The 25,888-nt window shown below is 43.5% G+C and overlaps 1 protein-coding gene across 1 annotated transcript in view; it reads right to left on the bottom strand.

Moving 5' to 3' along the window:
* neur (E3 ubiquitin-protein ligase neur) overlaps positions 1–14,248 on the bottom strand; it is a 165,225-nt gene extending 150,977 nt beyond the window's left edge. Inside the window, exon 1 of the mRNA XM_080279484.1 lies at positions 14,137–14,248. Coding sequence (XP_080135610.1) covers positions 14,137–14,170 — 34 coding nt within the window. The 5' untranslated portion in view covers positions 14,171–14,248. The remainder of the gene's footprint in view (positions 1–14,136) is intronic.
* Between the last annotated feature and the right edge of the window lie 11,640 nt (positions 14,249–25,888).

Below are 25,888 nucleotides of genomic sequence, written 5' to 3'. Positions count from 1 at the left end.
TTTAGAGACAGAGGGGGGGGAAAGGTCCACAGGAAACATGGCGGGGGTAAGGGGTTGAAATGGGGTCAGGTCGGGTCGTGGTGAAGTATTAAGCGGGTCAGAGGTGAGGCGGAGGGTTGAGGGGAGGCTGACAGAAATATGGTGCATTGTGGGAGGGGGGCATCACAAGGGGAGGACTGGTAGGGGGCACTCCAGGGGAGAGGGGAAGGGCTAAATGTAAAGCAGAAGTGGAGGGGTGAAGGGTGGGAAGAGAAGGGGGGAGACTAAGGCAGAAGAGAAGGGGGAAACAAGGTGAGGGGAAAAGGGTAGGGGTAAATAAGGTAGACGAGGGGCAGGGGAGTAAGTTAAGGGAGGAGGTCTGGGAAAAGCGTAGGGTAGAAGCGAAAGGGGAAACGGAGTGGGAGAACAGTAGTGGGAGGTAAGGCAGGTGAGAAAGGCACGGGAGAAGGGAAGGAAATCACGGTAGGGGAAAAGGGGGTGGAGTGGAAGGTATTGAAAAAAGTAGGGGAAGAGGACAGGGGAGATGGGTATGGCAGTAAGAGAAGGGGAGGTGAGGCAAAGGAAGAGAGGGAGGGCGAGAAGGGTAAGGGCTGAGGTGGGAAGAGAAAGGAGAGAGAAAGGTAAAGGGAACAAAAGCAAGGGGGGAGGACTGGGAAGAAACGTAGGGGAAGGGGGTTGGGGAGCAGGGAAAGAGGGGGATCAAGGGAGTAGGTTAGAGTAAGAGAGAAGCTGGAGAAAAAATGGTTACCAGTACAGCGGAACGGGTTAGGAAAGAAAAGATGTAGGAAGGGGCAGGAGAGGAACAGTAAAGGGGCGGACGATAAAAGAGGCAGAGGATTAAAGGCAAGAGTAGACTGTAGGCAACTGATGAAATGAAAATTTAAACAGGTTACAGTGGCGGAACCTTAACCCCTTCGCTACACTGACGTATCTTTTAATTTTACTCTGGCTAACAAACAATTTCAAGCAATTCAGGAAAGACCTCCACTAGTCAACGGGTTCATTTTAGTTAATCACTCCAGCTAAAAATCATTCCTTAAGCTAAATGACATCGTCTGTAAGTAGCAAGAATTATATGAAAAAATGTCGCGCGACTGAATTAAAAAGGGGACGGGAAAATCGAGGATTACATCCTGTTAAGGCGACTCCCAATTGGACGATTACTTCCCACAAAGACGTTTTCCTTTATGATGACTCTCACAAAGACGATTCCCAGTTGGACGATTTTTTAAAACAATTATCAATGATACTGAATGTTAAGTCTTGGGACTTACAACGGCCTAAATCTTGCTGGTGAAACTACCTTAGCTATTATTCTTGACGAACTAAGAAATGTAAACTGGGATATGAGTCTTAGCAAGGTCAGACGACCAAGTGAGGCCTTCACAGAACTGTCTGACGGCCACATACTGTGCTAAAGAGGCAAACAAGAAAAGGAGGAACATGGTGGTGGTGTACGACTTCGGGTCAACAAATACTTAGGTGAATACGATGAAGTATTTAGTATAAATGGAAGAGTAGCAGGCCCTATTAATAAAGCAACAGGATATACAAAATGAAGTTAATTCAAGCCTTACCAGGTAACATCAACTTATGATGATGATGACGATGATGATGATGATGATGATGATGATGATAATAATGATAATAAATTGCTATGAAGATGCAGAGGAAGCAATGAAAAAGCACAAAACCCATTTTAGTTATGATGGGAGACGTTAATGCAAAAGTCGGCGTATCATCTGTGATGATACTGCATAGAGGTCGATTTGCAGTATAGATATAGACAGACTGATAGACTGATTGATTGACTGACTGATTAACTGAGAGAGAGAGAGAGAGAGAGAGAGAGAGAGAGAGAGACAGACAGACAGACAGACAGACAGACAGAGACAGAGACAGAGAAGCAGAAAACAGAAAAGCAAAGAGGAAGAGAGGGGGAGGGACGTGGAGACTAACAGCCTAAAACGCTATTTCTCCCTACATTCCTCTCTTCCTCTTTTTCTCTCCCTGTCTTCCCCCGCTCCTCTCAAACTCCCCCTCCCCCCTCCCCCGCCAATCCTCTCTAACCTTTGATATTTCTACATTTATCCACTCTACAGAACTACTTCACCTCTGATCTCTCTCTCTCTCTCTCTCTCTCTCTCTCTCTCTCTGACCTGGTTTCCCCTGCCCCCGAGTTACAGCTGTCAATACAACCTTTAGGGTGACGCTGACCTGACCTGACCTGACCCTACTCCCCTTATTTTGACTAACCTGACCTCACATCAATACATAACATCCGTGTCTGAACAAGGACCATATTCCTGTGACCTTAGGGACTTTGTTGCACTTCTTCTCTGTCGATTTATTTCTCCCATCACACTTACATATCCTCTTGTATGTTATTCATGTCTTTTGATAACGACAGATTGCATACTTTAACACTGGACACAATACTTACCAGCTGTATGCAGAAAATAACTAGTTAGAAAGACGACTCAGTCAGTATCCTTAACCGATGAAAATCCAGCTCCCAACCTTATGGCATGGCACTATAAACTGTACTGCACCCGAACTGTCAGATCTAGCTTGGTATCACTGTAAAATACATAACACAACCTGGCAGAACAACGTGCTCAACTATTGCTTCACCTGGTACTTGACATATCCTGATCCTGTATGAATTTTTGATGGACTTCACCAAAAACCTGGCATGGATGAGGTGATTCTAACTCTTTCAGTGAGACGTCTCTCTTAAGCTGAAGAACATGGCATGGCGTCAACTTGAATAAAACATACTCGTACGAATTAAGGCGTCTGGCTATAGACTGACATATGTAAATTTCAGTGACAGGATAAGTCGGTGTGGAGACTTAAGCGTTTTCTGCTGCAGAAGTCAAAGGAATGGCATGTGGCTGGGGTGGATAAGGGCTCAGTCCCCGACGTACAATGCTGGGAAATGTATGAGAATTTTTTTTTTTCCGATATAACTATTGACATCTTTTTCACCCGTTCTGCCCGTTGCCGTACTTTTACATTTATTTTCTACCACCTGCAGATAATTACCTTCAGCTTAGGATACTTTTCGAACTGGCCGAGTTGGATACTGCCTTCATTCACCCATTCAATGCAAACTTCTCTCCTAAACTGAATATAATCGTGAGGACGTAGCAGAAAATGTAAAATAATATATTACGGTAGTAAAGAGGTTACGGTACTTTATGGGCCTAACACCAGTCCTTGGGGAAACAGCTCCAGCATATCCCAGTACAGACGGTCCGCTACCTAAGTTATGAGTGAGGTGTAGTGGAAGGGGTGTTGGGGTAGAGAAATAGTCTTCCTAGCCAACGAAAAATAAAAAATCTAGGATTCTATTCCAGCTAACACAGGATAATTTTATTAGGCTGTGAATTATAAGAGCCCGAGTATTAAAACCGTCACCATTAACCTTCTCACAGTTTGGCCAACTCTACAGTAATGTTCTGTTCGCAGTCACTAATGTAAGATGGTTTTATCCCACTAAGGGTAAGAGACTGGTGCCTGAACGTTAGGCAACTAAGGGCCGTACTCAAAGTGGCAAAGGAGACTGTATAATCGCTTCCTCAGCGATTTTGTTTCCACATTATGGTACACGTTTTTATCCTTTCGTACTGCTTGTTACCAATGTCTGTATTTCCTACCGCCTATGATCTCCACTCTTTCAAACGCAGTATGTCCAGGCATCTTGAAATTAAATGAACGGACCTGGAATTTGGCTCTATGTTTTTTTTTTTTTTCCTTGGAGGGAACAATCTTGCAGGCTCCTTTCCTACACTGAAAAAAAAAAAGTGTCAGTACTTAAAAATTATACATAACACAGAAGAGATATCATGGTCTAACAGGCAATGTACTGTATATCGTTAAGAAAAAGGTGTTACGAAACCTACACTGTCACCTGGAGTAAGGCCTTATGACATAAACCTGCATGCAGCTGTATACCGGTGACCTAACCTGATATGACCAGGCAACTCCTGTGTATGCGAGTGAGTGAGACGGGGGGAGGGGGATAATTGTCTCTGGCTCGGTTAATGAGTCGTAAGAGGATCATTAGCGCGTAGGGCAATAAAGGAGAGCGGCGGCAGGTGTGGAGGATAAAGATTTTTCATTAGGCCTCAGGACCCGGCATAATGGCCAAACCTTATCATAACTCAAGCGACTTAATTTCTTGTACGCTCCACGAAACTTGCACAAAGAATACCAACGGTGAAACTGATAACATAAATGACCGAAGAATGATACCGATGAGTGACTTAAATGGAGCACCACTATATCATAACTGACAAGACTTCACTTCTTACTAGCACTACAACAATTCCACAAAGACTTTCAGAAGTAAAAATGTTGATAACTGAAAGAAGGACACGGGTAAGTGATTTAAATAGGTCATTATGATGTAAATAGTAAGGGCATAATGAATGTTAAGGAAAAATGATAATATGATAAGGAAAAAGATAACTTACAAAGAGTGTACTTTCGTCAAAGCACCACCATCCGTCCTGACTCTGATCTTACAACTGACCTTTTTTTAACTTTTCACTTCTTCCTTTGATGGTCCTCACTCATTCAAAACCTGGTCCAATTCCATCCGATAGTTTTTCCATAATGCTGCCAACATACAGACTGACCGACAAATAAACAAACCCTTTCTTGGTGGAGGTAATGATACAGGTGAGTGAATCAAATTGGATATAGAGTATTTAGTAAAAGTACAGTGTGTGCTGTTGTGGATGGGGAGGTGGAGGGTGAGCGTCATGTAGCAAATCCTTGGGTAATGACAACACGCCCCATAAAGGCAGTAAATGGCCGCAGTGTGTCCAGCCAGGCGGAGGCAGGAAGGCCGTGGGCCCGTGGCTGACAGGTGGTGGTGGGATGGGGAGGGACAGGTGAGAAACGGCCACGCGGCGTGCAGGGGAGGGAGGGCATGGGGTAAGGTGAGCGATCAGCTGTTCCATCCTGCATCATCTGCTGTTACGGATGAAGAACCCAACGACATTACATGTTGCTCTACTTGTAAGTACCCCTTCTTAATTCCTTGCCTAAAACATCTAAAACAAATAAACAATAAAGCAGCGCTTCACTGTTCACCGGCAATAATACGGCATCAACAAAGTGTGCATAATGTTCAAGCAGCTATCGTTGTTTGTAATGAGCAGTATTACCTTACTAGAGCATTTATTTATGGCAACACTCAATGAACTGTAAGTTCAGGCAATGGGGAGGAGATAAACTGATAGCAGAGTCACTAAGTTATCTCCGCTACGCCCCTGTTACGTTGGTGATGATAGAACTTATCACCAGAGTCTTTTGTGTGCTCATCTCCAGATAAGGGTACCGTTAACAGAGCAACACTTGACACACACAAGTACGTCCGTGCACGTGCAACTTACTCGTATGTGCACCTCAGTGACACGTACAGTAGTGAATAAACCATAAATACTGATGCACTCCACAACGATAAATAACGAGACTGAGAGCAATGACTTACAAAGTCCAGCGAGGCGACCTACCGAACCCAACAACATTTTTCAGGACATCATGCAGAAGTTTAATATTGTTCGACTTAAGTGGGTCAACAATAATGTCAGCAACACTACTCCGAACAAATGGGAGGGACAGGAAGGAGGGGACGGAGAGACAAATATGATGGAGATGGGGGGGGGGGATTAGAAGAGGAAAGAGGATGACGATGGATAAAGGCAGGAAACGGGGACATATAGGGCAAGAATGGAAGTAAAAGCGGATACGAAACGATAAAAAAGGAAAAAAAAAATGGACGAGGAAAGAGAAGGCAACCGAAAAGAAGCAGTGGGTAAATAATGAGGGAAGGAAGGAAGGAGAGAGAGAGAGAGAGAGAGAGAGAGAGAGAGAGAGAGAGAGAGAGAGAGAGAGAGAGAACAGAAGCAGGAAAGTACACGTAGGGAGGCAGAAGGTGATGAAAAAGCCACAGTGGAAGAAGTCAGTAAGGAAAAAGGTAGTGGTGCAGTTTAATCCCTTCACTATGACAACGTCCTTTATATTCTATTCTTGCTATATCCATGTTACTTAGCTGGGGCGACTTTTAGAACGTGAGAGGTTGGATGTTGGCTTCACTGACTCCTTCACTACCCAAATTTCCCCTTAATTTGAAAGATATCTGCACGGGGCTGTGGTGGTGGTGGTGGGACAGGGGGGAAGGGGATATCCATGGGCTGCAGTTATTACGAAAACGCAAGACAGTGGACAAGAACAGACTATGAAAAGACGTCCTCGTGCTGATGGAGTTAATGATGAGGCAAGAAAGTGTAACTGTTAAAAAAATATGAAAATGTGGATGTACGCTGCAGCAGGAGGGAGGGGGGGAGAAAGACGATGGAATACGAGGGCTAAGAGAGAAGGGTTGGTAATTAGGTTTTATTCTTGCAATTCGCACGATTTTAGTGAATTTAGGAAGGACCTATAGCAATAAGGGTACTAGTGAAGGCTGTATTTAACCACCCTTGTTTGAAATACCTCACCTAAATCGAATAAGTGCGTCCGAAAGTAGCAAGAATATAATGAAAAATGTGAAAAATGTAATCAGAGTGAAGTGGTTTAGCAGTATATAAGATTGCTTGTTAATACGTTTGTCTTCAAGCCTAGAGCTATCGACCACTTTACACTCAAACAAACCAGTATTAAGGTTAAAATAAAACGATTTCTGATGATACCGGTACTTACATTCCACGAGATTTGTTTATCCCTCAAGGTGGCCATGCTCTTCACTACGACGACGTATTCATATTATTCCTACTAATATCAGACAGTTTGATTCAGCCTTAGAGCCTTTTGGAACCGGAGGCGTGTGATACAACCTTCATTAACATTTTCATTACAAAATATCCTCCCAGGGTTAAACTAAAACTCTGGAACTCCTGCGGACAGTCACTAGTCCCCATCTACTGTTTCTTACAATGACCTTGTCCTCATTGAGAGACTGGAACTTATTTCTATCAGCAATGGTCCATACCAGGACACATAACCTGGGCAATTCAGACTCCTTGCGCAGGTCACATTGAAATCTCCAGCAGACAACAACCAACTAATCTCGTTCACAACATAAAACCGGTAGTGATATGACACTTTCAGACATGTCCTTCCACTGCGCATTAAGGTTTTAGATTTTTTTCTATCATCAATGGCCCATGCCAGGACACATAACCTGGGCCCTTTAAATTCCTCGCGAAGCTTCCGGTTCTCCTGGAATATCGCGAGACTCTAGAGGCCAGAATAATAATACTGTACTACCAGCAAAAACAATAGTCTCCATCCATGTAACAGGTGGAGACTAATAAAATCGTCTGGTGGTTACTGATTAACTCCTTCCAGTTATGCAGTTATCCTGCCATTCTTTGTGTTTCTGAATAATTTTTCGATATGTGGGAGTCAGGTACAGCCTCCATTATCCTCGTCACCACAGGGGCTCTCCCTAAACGCAATTAATCCTTCAAGAAAATGCAAGGAAAAACAAAACACAAGAAGTACGTCTTCGGAGTGAATGAATTAAAAAGAAAAAGATGAAAAATACGGAGCGAGGGAGTGAGGTCCAGCGGAAAGAGCTGTGGTAAAAAGAAAGACGACGGCAACATTGTGAGGTAATGATACGTACACGGTGGAGCAAAACACGGCAGAGGCAGCGCGAGGGAAGGGAGAGAGAGGTGGAGGAAGAGAAGGGAAAGAGGAGAGGGCTGGCGGAAGAGGGAGAGGGAGAGGAAGAGGAGGGAAAGAGAGGATGCTAACAGGAGGAGAAAGAAGAGATGCAGGGAAAGGGAAGAGGAAGAGGATGAGAGGTACGAAGGAGGAGAAGACAGAACAAGGAAAGGAGATAGGGAGGAGGAGGAGGAGGAGGAGGAGGAGGAGGAGGAGAAGGAGGAGGAGGAGGAAGTCAGGTAGGAAGAAGGAGGAAGAAGACATGGAGAGACTGAAAGAAGAAATAAGACGGGAAGATGTAAGGAGGAAGAACAAAACGAGACACTGAGAGAATGAAGGAGACAAAGGGGAGAGATGGAGGAGGAGGACAAGGAAAGAAATGGGATATAAGGAGAGAGAGAGAGAGAGAGAGAGAGAGAGAGAGAGAGAGAGAGAGAGAAGAGGGATGAAAAAGGTGCAGTAGAGAGAAGTAAGGAGAGAAAGGGGGAAAATGCAGGGGAAAGAAGGATGAGTGATAAGGTGAGGAAGAGGAGAAATAGAGGAAAGGAAAGGAGGGAAAAAGTAAGAGAGGTAAAGGCGAAAAAGAGGATAAGTTGGGAGAAAGTGGAAAGGAAGGAAGGGAGAAAGGAAGGAAGAAAGGGAGGAGGAAGGGAAGTCGCGAGGAAGAGGAGGACGAGGAAAGTCAGGGTGAAGGAGGAAAAGGTTAGACACGGAGTAAGAAGAGATGAGGCAGGGAGAAGGAAGATAAGAAGATCCTGTAAAAATGGTGAAAAGAGACAGGAAAGATGCAAAGGAAAAGTGAGGAAGAACATTGGGAAAGAAGCATGAAAATACTGGGTAGGGAAAAGATGTCAAGATATCAGAAGGGAGGAAGAGAGGAAGTGAAGAGAAAGAAGTAAGGAAGCGAGAAGAATGAAACTGACAGGCGAGTGGAGGGAGGAATGACAGCAAACAGGGAGAAGAAGAGGAAATGCAGGGAAAAGGAAAGCGAGGAGAGGTAAGGAGGAGGGGGAAATTAGAGGCCTGGAAAAAAGAAGAGAAGCAAGAAGAGGAAGAGACACAGGCAAGAAGAAAATGAGGCAAGGAGGGGGGAAAGGAGGACAAAGAGAAGCACGCAGGAAAAAAGAGGAAGATTGGCAGGAAAAACGGCGACGAGGAGAGGCAAGCAGGGAGAAAAGAGACAAGGGAAAGATGAGAACCAGGAGGAATGGAAAAGAGACAAAGGGGAAAAACGGGGAAAGGCAGGCAGGAATAAAGAAGAGAGACTGGAAAGGCAGGCAGGAATAAAGAAGACAGACTGGAAAGGCAGGCAGGAATAAAGAAGAGAGACTGGAAAGGCAGGCAGGAATAAAGAAGAGAGACTGGGTAAGAGAAGAGGAGAGGCTGGCAGTGAAAAGGAAGAGAAGAGGCAGACAGGGACAAAGTAAAGACAAGGAAAAAGGAGACAGGCAAAACAAGGAAGAAAGGCAGAGAAAAACAGAACAGAACGAGGAAGGGCAGCCAGGGAGAAAGATGAAGAAGCACGGAAAAAGTGGAAGAGGAGAGGCAGGAAGGGAGGAAAAGTAATGGAAGGAAGGGAGGGAAAAAAGGGGCAGGCAGGAAAAGGAAGAGAAGCAAGAGAATAACTGCAGTAAGGAGAATGAATAACAGGAGGAAGTTACGATAAGGGAAGTATGAGGGAGGAGGAGATGGGCAGGTATGAGTGGGGAGAAAGAGGACAAAGAGAAGGGGGGGGAAGGCAGGTGTCGAGAGGGAAAAAAAGGATATGACGAAAATGGTGGGGATCTAAAGAATAAGGGAAAAAGTGTGAGCGGGAGGCGAAAATAAAGTATAAATAAATGTGACAAGAGGAGACAAACAGGAACGAGGATTGTGGAACAGAAGACAGGAATTGAAGACAGAGGAGTAGGACACAATAAGACAAGAAAAAAGACCAGGAGACAGGAAGAGAAGTAGGAGGCATGAACAGAAGAAGGCAGGACGAGATGAAAGAAGAGCAGGAGATCGGATGAAAAAGGAGCAGGAGACTGGATGAAAGAGAAGCAGGAGGGTGGATGAAAGAGGAGCATGAGACAGGAAGAGAAGAAGCAAGAGGAATGAACAGAAGCAGGAGGAAGGAAGAAGTGAAGGAGGAGCGTGAAGCAGGAAGAGGTGAAAGAGAAGCAGGAGAAAGGAGGAGATGAAAGAGGACAGGAGATACGAAGGGATGAAAAGGAGCAGGAGAAAGCAAAAGATATAAGCAGAGAAGGAGATAGGAAAAAAATGAAAGAGGAGCAGAAACAGGGAGAAAGACTGGTGGAACAAGAGTGAGAACCGCGATGTAGGACACAGTCAGGGAAAGAGGGAGAGGTGCAGGAGCAAGAAAAGAGGGACAGAAGACAGGAAGATATAAAAGAGAAGCACGAGACAGGAAGATCGGAACGGGAGTACACGGAGGATGGCACGTGCAGTTCACCTGGTCATCAGCTGGACATTTATATCCCTACCCATTCCCTCCTTCTCCCCTTCCGCCTCTCCCTCTCCTACCCACCTCCCAACCCCTCCCCTCCCAACACCCCTTCACCTCCATATCTGTCACTACCACCCCCAAATCTTTCCATACCCTCCTCATACACTTCCCCTCCCCGTCCACACCTCTCTTCCCCACCCGCCCTCTACTCACGACCCGTTCCCCTCCCCGTCCTCCTCCCACTCCCCCACACTCATCCTTCCCTTCCCCACAGCCGTTTCCCCCCTGCCCCCCCTACATTTGTCCATCTCTTCCCTAAAATCCTTCCCCTCCACGCTCATCTCCCCCTCACCCTCCCACCTCAAATCCTCTGTCATAGTATTCCCTACCGGTACCTCATTTTTTTCTCTCTTCCTAAAACATACTCTTTTCTCCGTCATCTTCTCTCTCTCCTTGTAACATACTTTCCCCCTCAATCCCATCCTCACCCCCACTAACATTCTTTCTCCTCCCCACTATCCTCTCTCCTGCGATATATCCCCTCTTCTCATGTTCTGATGGTTCATCCTATCATTGCCTAATCCCAGCCCCTCTCCACCTTTCACATCCACGTTCAAGCACCTCTATATATTTACTCTCCCTCCCTCCATCCTATCGTCATTTCCATCTCTCTCTCTCTCTCATGTTTTCAACATCTACCTTCCCCCTCCCCATCGCCTCCATTCCCCCACCCTTACTCCACCCCCATTAACCCTCCACCCCTCCCCAACCCCGTCACTGGAGTGCAGCTGTGTGAAACAACCTAGACGGCGCGTGCCCACCTGCCCGCTCTTATGCTGCTCTCACCTGCTCTGGGGAGAATGAGGGGGGTAGAGGTAGGGGGACAGGGAGGGTTATGGAAGGAACGGGAAGGAAGCAATCAGGTAAGGTGCGACGGGGTGGCAGGAAGGAAGGTGTGGATGACAGAAGGGTATCGGGCAGTCACGAATGAATAAGAGAGACAGACAGACGGAAAGACTGATAGAATGGACACGGTACACAACTGAAAAGGATTATTAGTATCAACACAATTATAACCTCTCTCTCTCTCTCTCTCTCTCTCTCTCTCTCTCTCTCTTTCTCGAACTCACACATCTGCCTCTGTTTGAGTTAAAGAATTAGCACGTACGCTGGTGCTTGTCTATTTACCCTCGTGTGTGTGTGTGTGTGTGTGTGTGTGTGTGTGTGTGTGTGTGTGTGTGTGTGTGTGTGTGTGTGTGTGTGTGTGTGTGTGTGTGTGTGTGTGTGTAAACCAATATACTGTATATATGTGGTATTTGGTGGCAACCATCATCCACTCACGTGATGTAGTGCTGCTTACTTCTTCCTTCACCTTATTCTTTTTCTGTGTCTGTCTCTCTTTCCTATGTCTCCCATCTTTTCTGTCAATTTTTATTACCCTTCTTTCCCATTCAGGTGGCTTTACATTGAGTGACAGGCCTAATGTTTTCCTGTAAGCCAGGAAACCATTTACAACGCTGGATGGTAACCATATAACCAACCTACAGTATATGTGCTCCTACATGTCAACCAAAGTGCTGGTGATGGGTTAGTTCCTTTCTCTGTAGAACATCAACTCAAAGACAAACGGCCACCCCTTATGGCATTATGGTGTCTGGCTATAGATAGACAGATAGAAGTTTAATGAGTTCACTGCCACCTTATAACACTGAGAGTAATCCAACTCTCAATTCTGATGTGGCTACCGCCTCACAATTTAGACAACTCTGTCACTGGATGGATTTAAAGCAATCAGTTCATTAGCTATCTACGTCACAAGATGTTTTTAATTCTCTTCTGGTTATCGCCAAACAATTATAATCGACTTATCGGGATCTCTGTGACTCTAGAAGCTACTAAAGTTGGTAACAAGTAGCCTATTATAGCTATGGTGGTCGGCACAAAGGTTCCCGCTTCACGTTTCACCACGGGACAGAATAAACATGAAGTGATCGTTAGCAGTACACATAATTTATGTTTACTAGCAAAAGAAAACTACAAAATACAAAGATCAGTATGGGCTGGCTGCTGACATTGATGGCCTCCGGAGATATAAGAACGCGTGTAGTTACTGACTTGCAGGGGTATCCTGCGTTGCCCAGGTTAAATTGATCATGCATATCCGCACTGCCTGGGACCATGGGTGGCCACTCTCCCTGGGGGAGATGTTCTCCCGAGTCCCATTTCATGCACTGAACCTATGTTCCCCCTAAGACCCATTTCCTGAAGGATATTCTTCCCATGGACATATTCGTACCATGGACCCATTTTCCCACAACTCAGCCAGCCACCTTACCCAATCTATCCATCCCATCATTCTGCCCACCCACATGACCCATTGTAGCCAATAATGATATGACTGCACAAGCAAAAAACTACGGTAACTGGCAACCTTGCTTTCACCATGTTGACTTGATAATTTCTAATTCCCAGCATAACTAACTCCACAGTTGTGAACGATCGCCAGCTCGTTCAATATGGAACTCGGGCTACACCTGCAGTGAGTCATAACATCGGTACCAGTCCTACAGAGGTGCGGGGTCTACCAAAAATCTCCCATCAAATTTGAATTTTCGAATTTTCGCAATTTTTTTCAACTGCAGGCCGTATTATTACAACTGTGGCAATTTGTGCACACACATAGCAGGCTGTAATATTATGGCTGTGGCACACGGTGGGTTAAAGGAAAAAAAAAAAAAAACTACCCAAAGCAAAGTGACACCTAGTCTAAAGCAGAAAAAGCCATCTGAACTTAGATGGCAAACATAATCTACGAACATATGGAAAATCATGAAGCTTCCATTATATATAGCCTACATGCTTACCTTATTTATACATTTTTTAAAACAGTATATTATGCAATTTTTTTTCAAAGTCCTAACCACTTTAGGTGGCTACTAACATTCTGCAGGGGATTATGGGCTATGAAAAAACAGGATACTGTATTATACAGCCAAACAAAATCATACATTTCCAACAAAAGTGGATATTACCACTGCCATTATCAAAAACTGGCTTACCTGTAAAAAAAAAACTAGTAAAGTAGCCTGCTGCAACCAAATTAACAATTTTTTCTACACATCCGCCAACCAAATCTCAGACTTCAAGCGACAGGGTATAGTCTACAAATCACTAAATGTCAAAACTAACTTGATGCATAGCTGTCGGTCTAAACACTTTAAACATTATTAATCTACAGTAAATAAATACCAGTACATGCTCTGAAGTTGGTCACTCAACTTCATGCTTTAGCATGTTTTCTACCAAAACACTTGCAAATTCATAAATATCAACTGTTTATAAATTAATGTTACTGACTACCTTAATCCTGTTTCTTATCAGGAAATGTCTTGCACACATACTTGATCAGCCACAGTAAAATAAAGTAAGCAATGTTTTACTGTCTATAGTAGGTTGCCTTAACTATCTGTCTAAAGAATACACGGCATAATAATGACTTTTTTCATGAATAATTTGAATACCAAGACGCTACTATATGACAAATTACAGTACAGAATCAGCAATACCTTAGCTAAGTTATTAAAACCAAAGCATGATCAACTAAGGTTTGAGGATTGTTTTATTTTACAAGTACACAGTATGGAACCCAGTAAGATAAGGATCATAGACAGGTACTGTAGGCCATCAAAAAAGAGAACATTTTCTTTAAATACGATACTATTCGCAAATGCATAACCGAAATATATTACCTAAAAACCTACCGGTACCTCTATTCGCCTGAGCATCATATGCGTGGTTCATATAGCCTATCCGCTTATGAACTGTAATAATTCCTTCAACACTGTAACCACGTGTCGCTGTTTGTTTACGTACACCCAAAATATAAGAAGTAATCTCAGAGACAAGTCACGTTTGTCATGTCCTAAATCGTCCACGAATTTCACAATCAGTTACTCCAGCTCAGTACATCATTCAGAATTGTATCTATCACGTTTACTTACCTGATTGACAGAAGGCACTGCTACTTTGTCCCATATCCCGAGACGCGATTATAATCGCACTAGAGAGAGGAGAAAATAACTGGAATGATTGTTGACTAGCGACAATGGCTGTCGTCTGTTTACGTCTGACATCGCCATCTATCGTTGCCTCAGGCCACTACTCAGGTAAACAAATATCAGCTGATCGGGACTGCGTATAGCGTATGGGAGTAGTGGCGGCCAAGGTGTCTTGTTCAGCCCAAAGACTTATGAACACTCTCCTTACTAAAGACATTCCGTCAACAGAGATTGAGCCTTTAGCTTATATACTGACCGTACTTCATGATACTTGCAAGACTAATTAGGCCAATATCGCCGCCTGGTAGAGTCCACCAAATTATAAATAAATAATTTTTCGGGATTACCCGGTAAGGAAGCTCCCAATTTGGCAGTCTCTCGTGTCGTGTTACTAATATCATCAGCAGTTAGACTCTGTCATCGCATTTCTATAATCCAGTGGTAAAGTAACGTTTTAATTTAAGCATCAGAAGATCTGAAGCTTTTGCCCAGAGTAGGACACACACCTAAAAAAAAGCCAGTACATCTATTCTCCCCTCCCACCCTTTTTGAGAAATTTCTTCCATTGTTGCACCCATGATTCCTTTTTTTCAGTCAGTAGTTTTTAATGTATTTTGAATTATGCAGAGACAATATTGTAACAAAAGACTAGTACCCCTACAGGGGTGTGAAGTCAGACACAGCATAGAATAAACAGAATCGATTGAAATGCACCGCCTGGTCAGATACAGAATAAAATCTAAATTGATCAAAATGTATTAAAAACCTACCTGAATTATATCTAACACAGGACCTTGATGCATGAGCATCCTGATAAGTACCTAAGGCTAGAAAGTTTTGCAAAGAGTCAAAGTCATGGTTGGAAGTGGGTAGCTCAATTAAACTCACAGTTAATTTATTAAAGGTCTGCTTGCTATCCTCGTAATAATCTCTAAGGATAGTCAGAACCACCTCATATTTGTCATCTTCTGCAGATAATTCACCAGTCATTTTCGAGAGGGTGTCTTTGATTTGCTCTAATAGATAAGTGAATTTATTAACGTTTGAGAAGTCTGTTCTGTCATGGACTAAACATTTAAATTTATCCCAGAATATCTGGAAGTAATGTCACTGATAGTGTTGTTTTACTGCAAACACTGACTGATTCCTTATTTAATGCACCTATTTGATCTTCATACAGCTTTACATTTGCAGCAAAACTTTTTCTATTTATATTTCATACCGGGTACTTTATACCTCTTTTCATCATCATGACCCAATTTCAGAGGTAGAATTTTCTACATTATACTTCTCTTCACTATCATCTTGAAGAATAACTGCCTCCAACATATCATATGCTTCTTCATATCTAGTCCATCTCTCCTTTGAAACTGGATACTTCAAAGTTTTTCCTTCAACAGTGGGGTCTCTTTCACTGCCTTTTGACAGTTGTTAATGATCCTCGTCGCCCACCTCTGCCTGTGACTTGCAATTTGAATAACTGATTGAACATATTGTACCATATGTTAATCATATGCTTCTTCATATCTACCCCATCTTTCCTTTGAAACAGGACACCTCGAAATTTTTCCTTTGAAAGTGGAATTGCTTTCACTGCTCTTTTACAGTCATCGATGACCCTCATCAGCCACCTCTGCCTTTGACTTGCTACAGTAATCACTTGATTTTCCGAATGCTCCATATCCGATCATGCTCCATGTATGGATGTTAGGCCTTGGCTCTGTTGGATCCATACCATAGCCAGATTTATTTGTGTGTACCTGGATATAAAAGTTCTGGCATCAGTGGGCAGCTGGCTTGCAATGTCAAAAAAGTCTGTTGGGGGGTGGCTCATCGGCCTGTCTGTCCACACACGGGTAATAGACAATAACCCACATGCAGAGCAAACAAGGCTGTCTGGCTCCCTACCGAATGGTCAAAGTAACATACCAGTAGTACGCAAGTATTACAGACCGTAACCCAGAAGCTGAGCGTGAATGCCTGTCCGGCTCTCAGCCTAATGGTAAAAGTCCCCCGGGCACCCTGTTAACTCAGGTAGTTCCACCAGCACACAAGTAATACAGACAGCAACGCACAAGCTGAGCAGGAGTGGCTGTCCAGGAGCGAGAATGGTTGTCCGGCTCCCAAGTGAATGGTCAAAGTCCCCTTGCCACCCAGATAAGTCAATAACTCCCGCCAACGCATGGCTGTCAGCCTCCTTTCCGAATGGTCAAAGTCGCACTGCCATCAACATTACTCCAGCACTCCTTAAGCCCAGGATGTAAGGGAACCCAGTGTTCCCACCATGCTTCGACATTTGCCTGGGCGAGCGAAAAAGACCCATGCGCTCACCGGTCCGTGTGCCACTTTTTGCTTGTTTGCTTATAGCCGAGCATGGGTAGAGACATGGCAACACTGTTCACTCCCTGGTGATACCACACCATAGTTCCTGCCTTTTTCTCTTTGTGTGTGGACATGCTTGGCTGAGGCAAAACAATGGTAGCTTCCATTGTTGCATTGTGGTGGTTTCCTACCTTCTTCAGACCTTGATCTTCCTCTGTGGTATTCATGTGTACGTGATGATGGCCTCACCACCACCCAAGAAACGAAAGAGGAGGATTTTGACTCTGGAGAAGTGTAAGATATATACTGGGCAAGGTTAACGTGGGCTGGCCAACTTCACACATTCTGTGTGAAAATGATTTTGCCCGTTCAACCTTGTTTGATATCAAGAAATCACAGGACAAGCTGACTCAGTACAGACAGGACTTCGGCAATACCGCTTAAAAGGGTGACCAGAAGGTGATGTTCCAGCACCAGCATCGACCAGTTGGCTTTGGTTTGGCTCCGCCAACAACGGGGTGCCAGCGTGCTTGTATGTGGGACCAAGTTGAAAGCTGCAGCCGAGAAGTTTGCACGCCTACACGGCGTGCATGACTTCAAGGCTTCCAAGGGTTGGCTCTTCCAGTTTAAACTCTGGCATGGACTAACTAGCCGTAAGGCACATGGTGAGGCCTTGGAAGGGACAGCAGAGGATGCTGAGCCATTTTGCCTGAAAATGCAGCACCTGATCAAGAATGAGGGGCTTGCTTTTGGTCAACCATACAGTGCCGAAGAAACTTGCCTGTTCTGTTGCTCCTTGCCCACCAACACCTTGGCAAAAGAGATGGAGAAGACTGGTCTTGATGTTCTGCTGTTCCAATGCTAACGGGATGCACCACCTCAAGCCCATTATTGTTGGATGCACAAAACAGCCATGTTGTCTCCATGGGTTAATGGATAGCCTGCCTCACATGTGGTACCATTCTGTGAAGGCCAGGTAGGTTTACCTCAAAGATCTGCAGAGATTGGTTCCACATTTGTTGAGGAGGTTATCCTTTATTAAACAATGGAACTTGGTATCCCTCACGACCAGGTGAAGGCTCCCCTGATTCTCGACAGTGCCTCTGTGCATCCATTGGAGAAGGATTTGGTTGCTGATAATGGTCATATAAGGTGCATATTTCTGTCACCTTATATAACTGCTCTCATTCAACCAATGGACCAAGGTGCTATTGTGGCAGCCAACAGACTGTACCATCAGAGGTTCCTTGAGAAGATGATGGTGGTGCTTGAGGACAACGAAGGGGTCGACACTCGTGGGGAGCAGACCTTGGAGAATCTGCATTGTCACAACCTCAAGTCTGCGGTGTTCAACTGGGTCAATGCTTGGAAGGAAGTCTCCGTGAAAACCCTTGAAGGTGGTTGGTCTCATCTCCATCAGGGATGCATGACTTTGATTTGACATGGACAATTTCCACATTCGGATACAAACCGCAGGCGAGGATGTGAATGTCGATGATGTGAGGAATTGGCTGGATGATGATGGCGACGATCCAGGTTATCAGACGTTATCTGATGAGAAGATCGCCACAGCTGTTTCTGCAAGGCCAACAGAGGGAAGCAATGAGGACGAGGACCCTGACTGGCCACCCTGCCACTCCATCACTCCCTCGTCTTGGTACGCTACAGGCCGACATAAAGCAGATGCTCAAATATGCCGAGCACCCTCACTGCCACAGGGAGTTGGTGCCACTGAAGCTGGCAATGGATCTGCAGGCACTCAAGGATGCTGCCATCCTCCGTCAGAATCAGTGCACCTATTGTCAGATGAAGATCAACTCCTTCTTCAAGCCTGCCACTTTCCACGCATGCACGCTGTATCTCCCCACCCACCACCACCACCACCACCCTCTCAGGCCCACAACCAAGTGCATCAACACCCATTGAGTCACTGTTAGATGTGAACTTGCGGCTGTCTTCAGAGTCTCCAGAGGTGGATAGGGTTCCATCACCTTGCCACATGTCTCCGCTCACCACCCAGCTTCGCAGATGGAGGAGAAGGAGAAGGAGGGGTTCTTCGATCTTTGCCAAGTAACTGTGTTAGCAACTAGACCATGTAGGATAACTGTACACCTGCTGGAGCCTTGTGGGTTACAACGCCCATCTGTCACTTACTGGGTGGTAAGTACTGTGGATTTTTTTGTAATCTTTATTGTTTAGGCATTGTTTTCTTAGTGTAGGCTATAGTATTATATTGCATATTCTCATGTATGTTATGATGTAGAAATATGATTGAAAGACCAGAGAACACTGCCACAATTTGAAGGGGTATTGTGCATACAGGTAGGGTTTTTGTGGATATTTGTTGTTTATGTATTGTTTTCCCAGTGTTTAGGATTCTGTTGCATATTCCAAAGTGGCTTTTGGTGTCTAAAAACAGCTGAAAGACCAGAGAACACTGCCAAAATTAGGAGGGGTACTGTGCTTATAGGTAGGGTTTTTGAGGATTTTTGTTGTTTGTGCCTTATATTTTTAGTGTTTAGGATTACTGTATATTGCATATTCCAATGTGTGTTTTGATGTCTAAAAACAGCTGAAAGACTGCAGAACACGGCCAAAATTAGGAAGGGTACTGTACATATAGGTAGGGTATAGGTACAGAGATGGGTATAGGTAGGGTATGGGTGCAGTAGAGGATATTGCTCTGTATCCACACTTTTCCCCTCTCTGGATATGCCTTTGGCTTTGTTATGTCGGATGTTTGAGAGATTACTGTATTTGAGTAACTGAATGGGCATATTGTACCATATGTTTATTTTTTATTTTTTTATTATTATTTTTTTTTTACCATAGAGACAAGGGATTGCCCAACCCTCTGGGTTTAAAGACAGCTTGAGCATTGTTTATTATATCCATATGGCACTGAGCCAAAATAAAACCATCATCATCATCATAATCATCATCCAGACCTCTTTTCATGGCCAAGGGCAGGGTGAGGTGTAGCACGTCCAGACAGCCTAAGTTTGCCCAGTCCTTTATGGGCCACGCTTCCATTCACTCATCATTCAAGCCCCTGGAATCCTGGCTGTAACTGATATGCCAAAAACATTCACCACATTCTGTAGCTTCACAGAAATGTATCCGATAGAGTCAGTCCGGATCCTGTCACGTTAACAAGGGGTGCCAAAATCCTTGATCATGCACTTTTCTCACAACATTCATCCAGTCAGCCCAAGCTCCTATAAGTCCCCTAGCCTCACCAACTTTCTTACCTCTCTTCCTCATACACTCATCCACGATATCCATCTACCTTCTCCTTGGCCTACCTTGCCTTCTTCCTCCTTCAAATTCGCTCAGATATACCTTTTTCGCTACTCTGTTGTCATCAGTTCTCTCCATATGACCATACTATCTCAGTACACTCTCTTCAGTTCTGGTGTCCACAGACTTCCTCACTCCACATTTTTCATGAATCACATAATTTTGTATCCAATCCACTCTCTGTACTCCACATACAGTACATTCCTCAGCATTGCCATCTCTACTGCTCTTACTCTTGATTTTTCATTTTCATGCCACATCATAGTCTCACATCCATATGTTACAGTTGGCAGTAACACTCCTTCATGTAAGCCTCATGCAGCTGCAACATTCAAGCCTGTTTCTTATCAAGGCCTTCATAGCACCAGCTACTTTCCTTCCATGTGTCTCTCTACTTTCCACTTCTTTTACACATTTTCCTCTTTTCCATTGCCCTACCCAGGTACTTGACCTCTCTCACCAATTCTAGTCTCTCTCCATTCACTGTAACATCACACTGGGATTCACCTTCTCTCTCAACCATCACTTAACTCTTTTCTACATTGACTCTTAAGGCACGATGCTCACAGACATTAGCAAAACTCTACACAAGTCTACCAAATTCTTGTGCCGTATTTGCAAGTAGTACTGCATCATCAGCATACAACAAATTTGAGATATTCCATGCCCGATTTTACACATTTCAAACCCTCCCACCCCGCCACTTCACACTCTTTCATCATTGTTTGACACAATGCCATCACAGCATATCTCGCATTCTTGAACACATTCACCACTTCCACTCTCTTGCTGTCCTTATTCACACCTCTCACATTCCACAAGGCCATGCAAATCTGACCATTTGGTTGGGGCCCTGGGCAGGTGTTGGGCCCTCCGAGGCTGTCCGAAACATTTGCCATGATTAAGTGATTTTAGATAGGGGAATCTGGGGGATTCTTAACCCAGCCAAAAACCCTGGTTATATGGTTATCACCCAGAGTAGTAAATGGTTTTCTGGGTACAGGGAACCATTTGGCTTGCCACTTAGTGTTGAGACCATAAGGCATCCCATTGAGTGGGTGGATGATGGGCGCCCCCATCTGCCACTAATAATGCAGTAGTTATCTGAGAGGAGCATGTTGAGTTAGCTACACTGAGGAAGGGCAGACAAATGAGGAAGTGAAAGAGCATTGTAATGTTAATGTGGATGTCACTGAAAACACTGAGACATACACTGAGATGGTTTGGTCATATGGAAATGGTGGAGAATGAGAGGCTGACTAGAAGAGTGGATGTGAGTGAGGTGGAGGGGAAGGGGTGAGGAGACTGAGGATGAAATGGAGAGAGGGTGGAGAGATGAGAAGTGGGTGTGAGTTGAAAGAAGGGCAGCTTAATCACAGAGGAGAGTGTGACATGGAGGCAGTTTGGATGTGGCCACCCCTCACTGTATTAGATAGATAGATGTTGTAGATACTGTATATAGAATACCTGTGCTGTGTAAATATACTTTTGCTGTTATATGCAGACATGTTTTGTTGTTACCAGGTGTCTTGAATGACCTCCAGTCTTCTAACTGTCTGCTGATACTGTGTGCATCATCCATCTGTATAAATCACAGTGAACATCATGGAGACAGTTCCCGATATTCACCATGCTAGTAAGTTAGAAGTTGTTTTATATTCTGTTATAGAGCTTTTTTTTTTTCTTTTGACGCCATTTTTCCTTTTGTCAATTAGGGCTAAGGCGTTGCCCTTGGATAGAGGACTTAGGTTTTTGGAGCGTGTCGCACTTTATGACCAGATGCCTTTCATGATGTCTGCCAATGACCCTTGGGTGGACTTGAACTTCTGACCCTTCGGTAAGAGTGCTGTAACTCACTCAGCCACGGCTGTTACAAAAAAGCGGGCTGAACTCCATTTGAGTTCCAGGTGGCTCCACCTTGTGTTAAAACATATATATATATACCTGTATATATATATATATATATATATATATATATATATATATACAGTATATATATATATATATATATATATATATATATATATATATACCTGTATATATATATATATTTTAATTATAGTGCAGGTAGCCTTCAGTATCGAAAGAGGTTAGGTTAAGTCAGGTAGCAGTTTTTCAGCTAATGAGGCAATAGAGATGGGACTGTTGAGGATTTTGTGTGGAGTGAGCGGCATGGATAGGATAAGGAATAATGTGATTCATGAAAGGTGTTGAGTTAGAGAGTCTGTGGACACCAGAGTTAGAGTATCCTTAGATGGTATGGTCATGTAGAGAGAATGGATGTAAGTAGAGTGGTGAAAATCATATATCTGAGTGAGTTCAGAAATGAGAGGAGGCATGGTAGGCCAAGAAAATGTGGATTGAGATGGTAAATGAATGTGTGAGAAAGAGATGTTTTGAAGCTGTTGAGGCTAAGGAGGTGACCAGAGATCAAGCTGGCTGGATGTATTTTGTGTGGAGGAGTGTATAACCAGGGTTTGGCACCTCTTTTAACTTGACAGTTGTTGGATTGACTGTTGGACAGGCAAGTGTAAAGCAGTGCATGGACTTTTTTTACTTCTCAGGTGGAGCCAGGATACTGAGGCTTTGAATGGTGAATGAATGTGAGTGTGGTCCATTAATCTGGGCAAATTTTGGTTAAAGTCTTATTCTGTCAGGTTCTTTCTGACTTTCTGAACCATTCCTAACCCCACCCTGTGGTTGAAAGGGAGTTCTAGATGATGAAGAATGTTAGAAACACATCAATTCTGTTTTGAAGCATCATAGTTGTGCAATTTGTTGCTATTTCATGTATCATACTGCAGTACACTAAAGCTGACATTTTACAAGGACTTATGGAAGCATCACAAGCAATCCAGTACCATAGCAACATTCATCATGCTATGGATTACAGCACTGCTGAGGTGAGGATTGGTGTATCGGTATGTCAGCTGTAGCAAACTTGTTACCTTATTATGACAGTAACTGTACTGGAGCAACCGAAAGTACAGTAAGACCTTAAATCATACTAATTGGGGCTCAAGCCTGTACGACTTGTCTGTAAATCCAAGTTATCTGTCACCACTCCATCCTTTGGGGGAGGGGAAATAGGTACCTTTTTGCTGTTAAAAAAAAAAAAAAAAATCTTGAAAAATACACTTAAACTCCTCTTAGGCAGCTATTTGGAGATTATTTTTATTTTTTCTGATATAGTAGAATGGTTACATTTTACACTAATATAAAAAAGTGACAAGAAATACAAGACTTATTTTATTATTAAACTTATGATTACACATGCATGTATGCATATGCTACACTTAAGTCTCTGATACTTTTGTCAGCTGCCAGACAGCAACTAAATGCAGGTGACAGTTATGGTACTCATATCTGGCACACCATGTCAACATTATTTTGCATGTACTGACTTCGTATCTATTGTGGACCTGACCACTGACTACCCACAAGTCACAAGCAAGCCAAAGCTGCATCTGACATAAAGAGTTTTTGACTTCATGAGGTCTTACTGTACTGTACATAGCTCAACACAGATTGCTTCAGTCCATTAGAAGCTACTATTAGAACCAACACGGATTGCTTCAATCCATTAGAGGTTACTATTAGAACCATAGATGCATATCGTACAGGTTCTTCCTACCTAAACAACACCTTCCTCAAGTTCTAGTGAACTCTGAGGTAAGCAGGGCTGCCAACAGGTCTCAGCCACATTTCAGAATTCATTGTTGGTACAGTGTATTGTTTTATGTAATGAAAAGTTGTACAGATGCTTTTTTTTTTTTTCTTTCATTCTTTGGTTCATTGTACCTGAGTCTTCCTTTCTCCAGTGATTCATGGCCCTGGTTCAATCAAAGGTCCACCCTCGGGTACCTCTATTCCCTCTGAGGGGAAAATGATGCTGGATTGGATATACAGTAGCAGAGGGCTATGGTCTGAAAGACTCAAGATCACTGTCATGCCGGGAGAGGGAAAAGTTGTGGATTTGAATTTTGTTTCATTTCAAGGCTGGAGGAGGGAACAGTTGTGGATTTGAATTCATTCAGTCTTTTCTGATGAACCACAACAGCTGCAGATATTTCATAAAAACATTACTACTAATATTTACCTGAAGTTATTCAGTGTGGATGGTAGGTATTGGTGATAAGAAATGACACGTGAAATTGTACGACATTCATGAAAGTGAATAATCCTTAAGAAAGAGGCAAATTTTCTCATGGCTAGAGTGGGAAAAAAAAAAAGTCATTGCAGTATCTAAAACCCATTTTTCACTTGCAGCAAGTAAATTTTGATGGCACCCTCAGGACAATGTATCAGGCCATTTACAACACTACCCAGGCACTTGACATGTTGTTGAGAAGAATTATCTAGTACTCAGAGTTGAAGAGTGGTTGATCTGATTTCTGTTTCTATATATAATGCATCATGAAGTACCAGCAAGACGACCTTCCCCCAAGGTTCTCATTGTCTCATGCACTGTTCATGATAACCACCCATTGATGTTACTGCCTCATCTGCCATCCATGGGGCTGCTGGAATTTTTTGTGTAACTACTCTTGAAAATAACTGTAAGCCATTCCATCAGTGCTGTGTGTGGCCTAATTCTGTGCAACATTGGGAAGTAGAGTGAGCTGTGGTCTCTTGAGCAGAGCCATGTGAATCAGGTGCTTCTAGATTTCACTTGCTAAAACAGTAAAAGGTGGACTTGAGGGTTTCCCCCAAATCTCTTGTTTCACATTATTCTTCCATCTTTTGGAAGTACCCACTGGAAATCTCAAGGATGGAATAAGGGCAAGTAGGAGCAAGGAAGAAAGAATAAACCCAAGGCTTCAAGCACACATACAGAAACTTGAGCTGTTGTATCTCTAGCAAAGTGACTAATGCAGAATAGACATCAGCATGCTCTGATAGGCTTAACTTGGCAAACTTTTTGAAGGTATCTGTAGGAAGATGTGCTTTAAGCATTTGGCAGTAGAATCCATAGGTCATATGCTGGATAAAAATGCCATGAATATAAAGCCTATCCAACTCAATCCCCTGTGAGGCAAGCCTAGGCTTTTATATATTTACCTGACTGTAATAATGAGGGTAGAGACATGCCAAGTTTGAGGAGGTAAGAAATTTACTTGATGTAGAGATTATTAAAGGACAGTGCATGCATCATGGTTTCTGAGTAAACTGGGAGTATGGTCTAGTGACTTCAACTACCTCTATAGAAGGGAAAGAAGTTGTATGCAGCCTTCATGGATTTGGAGAAAGCACATGACCGAGTGGATAGACAAGGAATGTGGAAAATATCAGGAATGTACAGTAAACTTTCAGTTATCTGTTGTCGCTGTAACTGGCCCAACGCAATATCCGGCTCTTTTTGCTCAGCTCTATTAACCCCTTTGCCACGATGACACCTATATGTCGTCATGATCCTCCATGCAAAAAGTTGTCACTTCATTTATTATCACACACTGAGCTACAGTATTTGTTAAGCACTTGCACTTTTATTTTGGCAATACCAGTGGTGTTTCAGTGGCTGTTTGTGCACGAAATGGAACAAGAGGCAGATGATCACAGTAAATATAAACACTGAGAAGCCATCTTGGCACTGACAATTTACTGTTGGCTTGGGTGTGTCTCTTTGTCTGCTTGAGATTCTTAGAGGCAGCTGTCGAAAATATCAGTCCAGTGAAATCGCGACCAATTTTTTAACCTTATTCCAAAAGTGGGTATAACTTTATCATTCTAGCGATTTATCTCATAACGAATTGTATAATGAGGCCAGACTGTAGTGCAGGGTGCAGTATTAAGTGAAACAATAATTGTTTTGTGAAATACTGAAACTTATGACATGGAAATAGTGTCTGGCAAGCATGCAACCCCCAGTGAATAGCATGGTACAAGTGAGGGGTGCCAAGGCATGCCTAAATGGGTAAGGTGTTTCAGATTTTAGAGTTGAGATCACCCTCCCTAGTCCCACTGACTGCAAGTTATATCGACCTCGCTATGCAATAGGTTTTCCCTAGACACAACCCTGTCATATACCGAAACCGAACTGTAAATAGAAAACTGGAAGACCTTTGTAACACCA

This window comes from Coenobita brevimanus, chromosome 78, assembly GCF_032717465.1.
Source record: "Coenobita brevimanus isolate Jiangsu-jjx chromosome 78, ASM3271746v2, whole genome shotgun sequence".
Taxonomy (NCBI): Eukaryota; Metazoa; Arthropoda; class Malacostraca; order Decapoda; family Coenobitidae; genus Coenobita; species Coenobita brevimanus.
The sequence above is the reverse complement of the archived record's forward strand: the minus strand, read 5'-3'. Positions and strand labels throughout refer to the sequence as shown.